The following is a 12491-nucleotide window of genomic DNA, read 5'->3' as shown; positions in this document are numbered from 1 at the left end:
TAAATGGAAATGACTTCGTAGACTCTGAGCTATGGTGGTTAAGGGCATGTAAAACTCACTTAAAGTGATTCTGTTTCCCAGAAATTTTCAAACATAATTTTATTATGTAGTTTTTTCTTGGCTTTGCAATGAGTCATTCCAAATGGCATTCCTGTCCCTATCCCTCCCTATTCCCCTGACTCTGTGCTTAGAGAATAGATATATGATAAGCATACATCACTCTTTAAGCCTTCCAATTATATTTTGATATCTTCAGCATTGAATTCTCAGCAAGTTTTTAGTTACGCAGTATTTTATAATGTTTTAATGGTTTACTCTGCTTAAAGTGATTTAAGGTAAGTTACCTTTAAGCGTTTGTGAGTACAGTGACCTGGAGTTCTTGGTAAGATCATCATTTTGGCCATGTGCCTTCCTCTATTCTCAGTAGCTATTAATGGAGTAATTGGAAAGCAACAGAACCATTACAATGTGTTCTGACCCTGTATGACTTCTGCAGAGCTGTGCTGTTGTATGAATCTTCTCAGCTCTTTACTCTGTGATACTTTACTTTTGTATGCCTGGGGACAACTAGAGAGACATGCTTTTTAAAATGCTTAGACAACTGGTTGCATCTGTGAGGAGTGCATTTATATAAGAACTTTCTTTGTGCTCCTAAGATAGCAATAACAATAGCAAGATGGTCTATCCAAATGAGTATAGGATTCATGAGATTACATTGAAGTTGTTCAAACATGAGGGGAAGCAGAATACATTGAAGCAACAAGAGAAGAATGTAAAGGAACCTTCTAACCTTGGATTTATTCTCTGTAACGCTCATGGAAATAGCTTTGGAAAGGAAGGCATGGGAACAGGATGAGTGAGCTGGCTTTAATCCAACTGTGATGAGGGATCACTGCAATCCATATATGGCTTGTTCCTGGGCTAAAGGAAGAGCTGCACAGCCTTCCTACAAATTATGCTGCCATAAAAGAACAGCTGCTCAGTGCCCTAAGAGGCTGTTGGCACCAGGCAGTCCTCGAAAGAACTACTATCTGTCTCTTTCTGTGTAGTTCTGATAAATTCTTACCATATAACTTTTTAACTTATTTTTTATTCATTTTATTGAATTTTTTTTTCAGAAGGAGCATTGTGGTATGATATGCTTTTGTTTATGAATGAAGAAGTACAAACCAATACAACCATATAATGATCTTTTGTATATTGTCTTTCTGTATAATTTTATATATTATTTAGGCCAACTTAAGAGATGCCAGTTAATTACATGTTGTGCAGAGGAAAACAATTGAGTTGGATATATCCTTTTAGTGATACAGTTGACAAACTGATGAAAACGAATACTTGAAAGTTAATAATCAGTCACTATGATGGATGGAATACTAAAAAAGAGCAAGGCATTTTAACAGCATATTATATACATTATATCATTTAATCCTCACAACAAATCTGTGGTGTAAGGATAATCATTCCCATTTTAAAGACAGGAAACCAAGGCATCTGTAAAGGAAGGGAGATGCTTTGAAAATGAATCACTGTTATTCTAGAGACCAAAATAGAAGCATAGCATTAGTATGTACTTGGTAATTCTTAGAAAACTCTAATTACTTAAGTCAGCAATGGCTTCATTTGTAGACAGAATATGTGGTCACCTACAAGATGCAGTTTATGAGATGCTGAAATCCTCACCTTCTGAGATAATGCAGTTACTAGTGTGTTCAAATGAAGTCCCTGCCAACTAGCTAACTTCATAAATTCAATCTGAGAATTGCTAAATGATGATTCTTTATATTTCTGTTGCATAACATAGAATAAAAAGAAAATCTTGCTCTATTAACCTTTGGAACCTCACCACAATCTTGAAGGCAAGCAATGAAGACATTGTCATTCTCATACTGTAGACAAGAAAGTCAGAACCCCAGGGAGTAGTGAGTAGAGCTGTGATTAGAACCCAGATGTGCGGCACAGTCCACCAAACAGCCCTTCTTTGCTTTCTGAACTCTATGTTTGGAGTGGTTCCTTTAGTCCAGTATTTCCAATCTTCTAGGAACCAGTAATAGGTATTTTTTAAAGGAAGGGTTCCTTCCTCAAATAAGTTTGGGAGAAGTGTGATGTCCTATCCTTTTCTTGGAGATTCACAGTGCACATGAACATAACAGAAACCTTGACATAAAGATATTTGGTTAACTTGTTTAATAGGGTCTTTCCCGTAGATTTCTCATGTTTAATTTTCTTTCTTGGTGTTATGGTTTAGATGTTACTTTATCCCTTTTGTACACAATAGATTAGAAGAAGTGGTGATTGAAGCCAGAGGAATATAGAACACAAAGGTTATGCGGACAGAATTTGTTCTTGTACCCTACACAGTGCTTTGTGTGTAACATCAACAGTATTTGTAAGAGGAAGAGTAGTGCATGAGTTCTAAAGGTTTAAGACAAAAGCTGATCAGTAACCAGAGCAGCCATCAGGTAGAAATTTCTCTGAGTATCTGAAGGTTGTCTGAGGGTCTCTGTCCTTATAAAGTTGATCCAGTTCTTATATTGGATTTCTAGGGGCAAAGCTTTGTCTCATTTTACATGGGTTGGTAGCTGTAAAATCATCTTCATCACTGAACACATTTTAATGTCTGTTTCAAAGGGATATTTCAAAAAGAAATGTATTTTTTTGTCTAAACTGAGGCTATTCTATAAGAGCTCATATTTTCCAGCCACCTAGTACCCTCATTGGCATTCTAGGGATGTTTCATAGAGCAGTGTTAGTTTATTATCTGGTGCAAATAGTCTCAGGAAATAGTACTGAAACTTATTAGTGGACTTTGGAGTTTTCCATTTCAGCAGGTTAGGGATGCTACTTTGTTAAGATTTTAGTAACAGATCCTTGCAGAGGTGAAATATTACAGTTTATTGCCTTTTAATGTCCCTGGATTCATAGATAAAGACTTGAGGGTTTAGCCATGAAAGATAAAATAAAGGAAATATAAACATTGTAATTTTATTTGTTCATCCATCCATTAATTTGTTTATTCACAGATTGAAAAGTATGGATTCCCACCTGATCTTATCCTCACCCCTCAAGAAAGCATCCAGCTTTATGACACAATGGCTCACGTCTGGGAAGCTTGGCCCAGGGCTCAGGTAAATGTAGAAATATATATTCATCAAAATGAACTTTAGTTAATGCTGTTCCAGAATATAGCAAAATTCTCTTGAGGTAAGTACACATATTCTCTCTATTTGCTGATGCTGCTATTTTGAAATAATCAGTAATTGTTTCTTTTCTTCAGACATTCTTTGTGACTTTATTATTGTACGTAGCATGGAATATTCTATAATTCTTGAAAATATTTATTCTTTTAACTTTTGGGATACTATACTACTTTAACTGTGTTTTTGGACTTATATTCCTTCATTCTCTTCTCTGTTGGTTTTCGTCTTTTCATCAGCTGTGCCCTGTATTCTTTCTTTTGAAGAGTTCGCCCATCGTCATAGGTTTATGTGTTAGAAATTATTGGGAGGTAAGAAGATTTTCAACAACCGCTGTCCTCAAGGAGTTTGCAATTTGGTTAAGGAGACAAGTAAACTTAAATACACCATTGTATCTTTCTTACTATAGATTGCATAGCTTCGCTTAATTTTGTAATAATTTTCCCCCCAAGGAATTGTGTCCAGAGGAATTCATTCTTTTTAAGAATAAAATAGTCATTAAGAAGTTGGACGCTAGAAAATATGAAGAAAACTTAAAGGCAGAATTGACAAATTGGATTAAAAATGGCAAAGTGAAGAAGGTAATTTTCATACTTTCTTGGACAAAGTTTTGCTTAATTGTTAATTGTTTGGAGTTGCATAATAATTTTGCTAATAACTGTTTTGTAATCTTTTCATTCCAATTTTTGTTTTAGTAATTCCATTTAAACATGTTATACAGTGACTAAGAGATAGAAAAAAGGAGGAGGGAACTGATTTCATTTCTTAGCTCAGTGACCTTTAAAATATGTGCCATAGGCTTTTGGTTTCTTCAGGTAACAGCTACAAACAGCTAAAAACAAAGAACCTTTAACTTTAACAAGAGAACCAATGTTGCCGAGACTTTCACAGAAGAGCAGCTGGCTCCAGAGGAATGATAGTTAAAATCAGGAATTAGTAGAGGGGCTAATCTGAGTAAGTCTTGTGCAAATAAAAATAAATTATTTAAAAATAACCAATCTCTGAAACTCATGTACGTGATGATAAATGAGAGAATATAAATATACTTGCAAGAGGCTCAGGCAAATTTATAGATGACAGACTCATAGGTGACTATGCTGAGAAGCAAAGATATCCTTGAGCATAACATTGATGGATCTTTGGTTCTAGTTTGCTGACTGATTGTCATGTTAATTTGCCTTTTTCACTCTGGTGGTGAAAGACATAAAGATAAAAATGGTATTGGTTGGCCAGGTGTGGTGGCTCACACCTATAATCCCAGCACTTGGGGAAGCTGAGGCGAGTGGATCACTTGAGGCCAGGAGCTTGAGACCAGCCTGGCCAACGTGGTGAAATCCTGTCTCTAAAAAAAATACAAAAATTAGCCAGGTGTGGTGGCGCATGCCTGTAATCCCAGCTACTCTGGAGATTAAAGTCGGAGAATCACTTGAGTCTGGGAGGCAGAGGCTGCAGTGAGCAAAGATCATGCCACTGTACTCCAGTCTGTGCAACAGAGGGAGGCTTATTCTCGAAGGAAAAAAAAAAAAAAGATATTGATGTTAGGAAGTATTACAAATAATTTAGCCTATTTGGCACAGAATGCTGTGTTCCATTAAATGTTAATCGGGGAAAACTGAATACCAACGATGTCCCTGTTTGCCACCCCTCAAATGATAATTAAAATGAAAAATAACTTTTTCAAGAAAATGTATTCATGATAGCATGTAACTATTTCATCAGATTTTCCATTGTATATTATGTAAAGGAATTTAATGTTAATTTTCCTGATATAAAATAACATTTATTTTTTTCTGATTAAAAAAGAATTAGATGCTGTTTATAAAAAATTATAAAACATGGAATAGTAGGATAAAAGTTACCACCCACAATTTCAACAGTATCTGAGGTGAACAACTTGTTACACTTCTATTGATCATTGTATTTTGTGATTCATTCATCTCTTGAATTTTCAGTTAAGCATTATAAACATGTCTCTATACTATTACAAATTATTGGTAGACATAGTTAAAACTTTTTCTTTTTACTTTTAAGAGGTTCTTTTCCATTATTGATTTTATATACTTCTTAACATATTTGGTTATCTAATAATTGGAGAAACCCTTTGTCACTCTACCTGCAACAGTTGAAACAGCAACATTTTAGGAACATCCTTATCCTACTGACTTATTTCTAGTGCCTACAAAAATATCATATATTTTATATCTTTTATTGTCTATTCTTTAATATAGAGATGTCTGTGACTCTGTTGACTTTTACCACTACTTGATAATATATTCTAAAAGGACCATTTTAAAAACCTACCCAAAACTATATATGAAAAAAATTCTTCTAATTTTAGACAACAAAATAATTCCTTTCTTTCTTCTGTTTCTGCAATTCTTTTTTTTTTTTTTTTTAAATAATTTTAACTTACTGCTGTAGGTCAAAAGAGTACTGAAGAACCTTAGTCCAGATTCATTGTCTAGTTCAGAAGATATGGTAAAAATGTTTCCTCTTCTTGTTGAAAAGTTAAGACAAATGGATAAGTTGCCTGCAATATTTTTTTTGTAAGTAACTGAAACTTAATTTATCTTTGTTTATATGTTAGAATTTTTTGTTTGGTTTTGTTTTCAATTAGTCTCATTTATATGTAGTGGTTAGAAATAACCCTACTTTTGCTATTTTGTTGCATTTTAGAAAAATAATATAGATTTTATTTTTAAAGAAATGAGTCAGTCTTCTAGGTCAATCCTTATAAAATTTTTCATCTTATTACCCTCTTAATTCCTTGACTCTTGATTTTTAAAAATGTTTTTGGCTTTCCTAAATGTTTTTTGTAAGTAGCGATCATTAACTTTAGCAATGTTCCTGCAGGAACTAAATTGCATTTTTTATGTACAGATGTAAAACACATAAAGCATTCATAATTTATTGAATGGTTGGTTTTTAACTTATAGCTAAGAAAACTAAGCCCACAGTCTTTCCTTGATATTGTGTGGTATAATAAAAAGACCTTGAGTGGTATTTAGCATCTCTCATTGATTAAGAGAACTGAAGTGGTACACATTAAGTGGGTAACACTGTGTACCCTGGACCCACTCTAATAATCAGAACCAAAAAACTTATTTAGCCCAGAGAATTTTAAATTATTTTAACTATGAAAGTTTTGTATAAAATAAATTCCCAGCACCTTGATCTAATGGTAATGTGAAATTGTTTACAAAGACAAATCCACAAACACAAAGGTGTGTAGATATGTTAAATGGTAGCACTAAGCAACATGTGTATTGTTACGCATCCAAAGTCCTTGCTGGTGGTCAGTAACTAAAAGATGATGATGAGAGAAATTAAAGAGTAGTATGACTGAAGTCACAAATGTGGGGAATTACAAGAAAATTTCTTCTTCTTTTGTGCTTGGACCAGAGTAAACAAATGAGGTATTCTGCCAATATGTTATAACATCTATCTAGATTGCTTTCCAGTGTGGCTCTGAATTTTAGTTAGAAACAAATGTACGCCTATATGTCACTGAGGAATGGCTGAAAGTATGACTTTGGGATAGGAATCTGAATAGAAACAGGATTCATTATTTATGCACTTATATGCATTTAATTTTTTTTAAATAAATTATTTTTTAAAAGTTATTTTAAATGTTTGGGAACGAGATCTTTGCCAGCTTTAATGGAGTTTCCAGTTGTCTTGAAAGTATGCTACAGAAATCCTAGGTTGAGTCCACTGGTTTGTAGCTCTGGAACATTGAGAACTCTATGACAGTTGGTTTAGACTCAAGCTGGGTCAATTTCCTTTCCTTAATCCAGACTCTAGAAAAACGCATGGTGCTGACAAAATGCATGATTAGCGCCTGGTGCCCATGTAGAGGTGCAGTTAAGAGCACACACTTTGGGTCAAATCTTAGCTTAAATTCCAGCTCTGCCCTCCTTTGGCTATGTGACTTCTGAAAATCTGTTTAGCCTCTTGCAGCCTCATTTGAAAAATGGAGATAATAGCTAATTCATTGGGTTGTGATGTGGATTAAATGAGGTAATTTATATAAAACACTTATCAGTAGAAAACATGACTGATAGAGGCCCATTCACTAGCCTTTTTTTTTTTTTTTTTTTTTTTTTTTACACTGGACTCTTGTCATAGATTAACAGAGGGATTAAAAAAGGAAAATTAATTCTAGATGTCCTAGGTTTGTTTGTGTTAAAGCAGTAAGAAGAATCGTTTAATGCTGTCATTTAGGGTACTGTTTGCAACCAGTAATATATGGGTGTTGCCTATTAACTTGTATTACTGTGAACAGGGAGGCAGATTTAGAAGTGCAGTTAGACATATAGCCTCTGCTTCAGTGAGCTGCAGTTGCGCCACTGCCCTCCAGTCTGGGTGACAGAGAAAGAGCCTGTCTCAAAAAAAAAAAAAAAAAGCCTCTGAAGTTGAAGCTGAATTGCCCGGGTTCTAATCGCAACCTGACCAGTTACTAGACTATGTGACCTTGAAGACGTTTTTAAATTTCCTTTGGCATTTACTTCTTCATCTGCAAGACAGAGATAATATTACCTTCCTCATAACATGATGGTAGAGATTAAATTAGTTAATATATTTAAGCCACATAGAATAGTGCCTGGAACTTGGTCATTGTTTGCTATTACTACTTTTGCTTTTTTACATACCAAATCTTCTTTCCATGCGTAGTAGACTGTGATTTTCCTAGTCTTTGTTTCTTCAGTGTACTCATTTAATGCTGATCAGCTAAATAAGATTTCTTTTCGAAGTCTGTTTTCTAAACATGCTAGTAAACCCATGGCCTCACAAGTAATATTCGAAAAAATTCTATGGTGAACTCAGCCTATAATGAGTGTAATATTACTGGACATTACATATATTGAGCCAAAACATTTTTTTTTAGCAAACATATCTTGACATATAGTCAAGATGATAGTGGTAGATGGACATGTGATATTGTCAAACTCCCCAAAATATTTGAAGATATTTATTCTGAGCCAAATATGAGTGACCATGGCCTGTGACACATCCCTCAGGAGATCCTGAGAACATATGCCCAAGGGCTGCAGCTTGGTTTTATATGTTTTAGGAAGATATGAGACATCAATCAAATATATTTAACATATACATTTGTTTGGTCCAGAAAGGCAGGACAACTCAAAGTTGGGGAGGGAGGCTTCCATGTTATAGGCAGATTTAAAAATTTTCTGATTGGGAATTGGTCGAAATAGTTATCAACAGAAAGGGATGTCTGGATTATGGTAAAAGGTTGTGGAGACCAAAGTTTTACCATGCACATGAAGCCTCCAGGTAGCAGGCTTCAGAAAGAATGGATTATAAATGTTTATTATCAGACTTAAGGTCTGTGTTGGTGTTAATGCTGGAGGGTATAGTGAGGTATGTCAAACCCCCACTTCCCATTGTGGCTTAAACTAGTCTTTCAGTTGAAATTTTAGAGTGCCCTGGCCTAGGATGAAGTCTATTCAGATGATTGGGGGGTCTTATAATTTTAATTTTGGTTTACCAATATGGATGGAAACATAGTCTTTTCAAAGCACTATTTTATTTGTTTTAAGGTTTAATAATGGTGATGTGGAAAAAAGAGCTGGAAGTGTATGCACTTTTCTGGAGAAGATAGAGACAAAAAGCCATCTCCACACTGAATGTCATAGTTTTGTCTTTGAAATAGATGAAGTATTTAAAAAAGTAAAACAAATGGAGAAAACACAAAAAAGGAGGTAAGTATTAATGGTTACTTAAACAAATTGGCCCCTAAGGACTTAAAATATTTACAAGACACTGTCAGAAATGTTTAGAGACCTGAGCCACAAAGGGGTTCTTGTTATTGTTATTGGTTCTTGTTTTTGCAAATAGAGTACATTTGGGTGGGAGGGTGGGAGGAAGGGAATCCCTCTTATACGTGTAGATAGATTTCATTTAGGAATCAGGAGAGGTGGGACTACATCCTGTAAGACTAAGAATCAACTAGGCCTCCTAGGAGGCCCTCAGCCTACTTAACCATAACCTGTATTCATGCCCCAGGGCACAACCTGGAGGTTTCCTGGTCTGTAGAACAGTTATTCACTATTGGTGGGAGTGTAAATTAGTTTAGCCATTGTGGAAGATAGTGTGGTGATTCCTCAAAGACCAAAAGACATAAATACCATTCAGTCCAGCAATCCCATTGCTGGGTGTCTACCCAAAGGAATATAAATCATTCTGTTGTCAAGATGCATTCATGCATATGTTCATTGCAGCACCATTCACAATAGCAAAGACATGGAATCAACCTAGATGCCCATCAATGATAGACTGGATAAGGAAAATGTGGTACATGTACACCATGGAATACTATGCAGCCATAAAAAGAATGAGATTATGTCCTTTACAGGGACATTGATAGAGCTGGAGGCCATTATTCTTAGCAAACTAATGCAGGAACAGAAAACCAAATACTGCGTGTTCTCACTTATGAGTAGGAAGTAAATGATGAGAACACATGGACACATAGAGGGGAACAACACACACTAGGGCCTATCAGAGGGTGGAAGGTGGGAGGAAGAGGGAGAGAGAGGATCAGGAGAAATACCTAATAGGCACTAGGCTTAATACCTGGGTTATGAAATAATCTGTACAACAAACTTTCATGACCTACGTTTACCTATATAGCAAATCTGCACATGTACCATTGAACTTAAAATAAAACTTAAAAATAAAAAGAATGGCCTATAGAATGAATTGCCATACCAATTGTATACGTAGGGTAGAACTTCACTGCTGTGATTTTTTTTTTTTTCCTTTCTCCCCAAGGTCTGATTAATTCTGACAGTTCTATGGTCAAAATATTTCTTCTCTCCTTGCCATTCTGTCCGTCCTCACTTACTGGCTCTGCCTTGGTTCAGGTGCTTGCCATTTGTTATTTGGGATTCTTTGGAGTTTTTCTCATGTGTAATTTCTTGTTCCAGGTTCACCTCTTCCAATGTTATTGATGTACAGGTGCTGGTCTGATTGTTCTGTTTTGGGATTCTATAATGGCTGTTGCTTTTCTGGCCAGAAACCTCTGTGGCCAACGTCACCTTTGCTGCACACAGCCAGGCATGCTAGCTGCAGAGGGGTGGGCAGCTCCAGGCACTACCACAGGCACCAGCTTCCTGTGAGGCTGGGGCTGGACCAGGCATACTGCAAGCAGCTTCCATGGCTGGCACTGGGGAACATGGTGGTGCCCAGAGATGCCAGGAACTGCAGAGCCTCAAAGAAGTTATCACAGCCCTGGCTTGGAGAGCTCCTAGGTCTGGGCTCCTCGAAGGGCTGCAGCTCTTCTCTCCTTCTCTCTTCTCTCCTGCTTGTCACCCATAACGTGGCAAGCAAGGGGTGTGTTTCAGCCCTGTTTGTGTTATAGCTCTTTTAGCCCTGCCATTCAGTGGGTCCCAAGTTCTTGTCCTGCATGCAGGAAGAATGAGGTACACAGACAAGTGGAGGGTGAGCAAGGTGAAGAAGAGCTTTACTGGGAGATGGAACAGCTCAGAGGACACCTGCAGTGGGTAGCTTCTCTCTGCAGGTGGGATGTCCCAATGAGTGTTGAGCTCTTAGCGGAGAAGAGACCCTGGATGGGTTGCTCCTCTCTGCAGGCAGGTAATCCCATCAAGTGCTCAACTCTCAGTGGAGAGGAGACCCTGGAGTGAGTCGCTCCTCTTTGCAGCTGGTTGTCCTGTTGAGTCCTCAGCTCTTAGCAGAGAGGAGGCCATGGAGTGGGTAGCTCCCCTCCACAGCTGGTAATCCTGACGTCTGCTCAGCTCTCAGCAGAGAGGAGACCCTGGAGTGGGTAGCTCTTCTCTGCAGCTGGTCGTCTGTTGAGTCCTCAAGTCTGGCTGAGTCTGAGGTTTATATGGGATTCAGAGAAGAAGAAGTACATGCCAATTGGTCCATGGGTGGCCCTGGGCAGGCCTGGAGAAAGCACCATAAGTTCCTATGTCAGTCCACAGGACTGGCAGCCCAGCCCCCAGGTTGCAGGCCTTCCCCAGCTTGAAGGTGGAACTTCACCAGGGACCCACTCCTTTCTGCTTGGAGCTTGTCTGCCTCCTGCTGCTGTTCATGGCACCCAGGCTGTTTGTGCCAAAGAGCCGCCTGCAGACCAGCGCCGAGCTGCTCTTAGCCCCTGCCTTGGCCTCCCTCCCATGCTCACTGGCACTCAATGTCTGGAAAGGGCCGAACCAACAGGGGTCTGGCATGTCAGCACTGTCCTGAGCGTGCACATACCTGGCTAGGTTGTGACAGCACCTGGGCTTGGCCTCAACTTTGCTCTGAGATTGGAGTGGGTACCAGGAGCAGGGAGAGGCCAGGCAGCAGGAACAGACACTTCTGAGCCTGTGGAGTAGGGACTGGGAGCAGAGAGAGGCCAGGTAGTGGGAGCAGGCACTTCCAAACCTGCAGGGGCAAGGTGGCCTTCCTGGGCCCCTGAGAGCACAGAGATGCCTGGGCCCACAGTTGCAGCTTGGGTGGCTGCAGCTACACCTGGGAGGGTGGGGCTCCTGCCCACTCCTGGCACCCAAGTGCACAGGGAGGCCCAGGTCTGCAGCCATGGATTGGGTGGCTGCAGCTATGCCCATAAGGGCAGGGCTCCTGCCTGCTCCTGGCCCCCAAGAGCACAGGGATGCCTGGGTCTGCAGCTGCAGCTGCAGCTTGGGTGGCTACAGCTGTGCCTGGGGAATGTGTCTCCCACCCTGTCAACTCGGAAGTGGGCAGGACTTCCACCTGTTCCCAGCTCCTGCTGGCTCCATGGAGCACACAGTCCTGGACTTGCCTCCCCGACTGAAGCCAGTGTCATGGCAGCGGCCGCCCCAGATTGGCCACTGCTGCCATCAGTTCTAACGTGCACATTTAGTTAGATTGTCCTACATACAAAGTTCTTCCTTCTGAATTGCTTGGTAGAGTTGTTAAAGGGTAGGCACTCACACGAATTGCTCTCTACCATATGAATCTATGTACTACACACTTCATCTACATGGAGGGCCTTCCTTTCTGTTGGCTCATAAATCTGCTCATTTCCCCACATCTTTTGTTTTAAATCTGTCTTCTCTCTGAAGTTTATAATGATTCCCTCAGATAGATTTATTACCCTTTGTCTTTTGTTGTCATTTCACTTTGAATCATTAAAACATTTGGATCAATTATAACACTGCATTGCAATTGTTTCCATAGCTTTATTTTCTTTAGATTGGGAGTTCCCTTACAAGAACTGCATATTCTTCTTTGAGTCCCCTAATAATAGCATATTGCCTGGCACGTAGTAATAGTGCTTCATGAACACTT

At 38.7% G+C, this 12491-nt stretch overlaps 1 protein-coding gene across 8 annotated transcripts in view; it reads left to right on the top strand.

The window, feature by feature from the left end:
* The window catches only part of DDX60L (DExD/H-box 60 like), a 118781-nt gene that overhangs the window by 65911 nt on the left and 40379 nt on the right, over window positions 1–12491 (top strand). For all 8 annotated transcript variants that reach the window (XM_033215640.1, XM_033215639.1, XM_033215632.1 and 5 more), the window contains 4 exons: window positions 3024–3128; window positions 3650–3778; window positions 5619–5743; window positions 8759–8920. In XM_033215640.1, the coding sequence (XP_033071531.1) occupies window positions 3024–3128; window positions 3650–3778; window positions 5619–5743; window positions 8759–8920 (521 nt within the window). The remainder of the gene's footprint in view (window positions 1–3023; window positions 3129–3649; window positions 3779–5618; window positions 5744–8758; window positions 8921–12491) is intronic.

This window comes from Trachypithecus francoisi, unplaced genomic scaffold (assembly GCF_009764315.1).
Source record: "Trachypithecus francoisi isolate TF-2019V2 unplaced genomic scaffold, Tfra_2.0 Lachesis_group1, whole genome shotgun sequence".
NCBI lineage: Eukaryota > Metazoa > Chordata > Mammalia > Primates > Cercopithecidae > Trachypithecus > Trachypithecus francoisi.
Note: the sequence above shows the minus strand (reverse complement) of the source record. Positions and strands in the feature narration are given on the sequence as shown.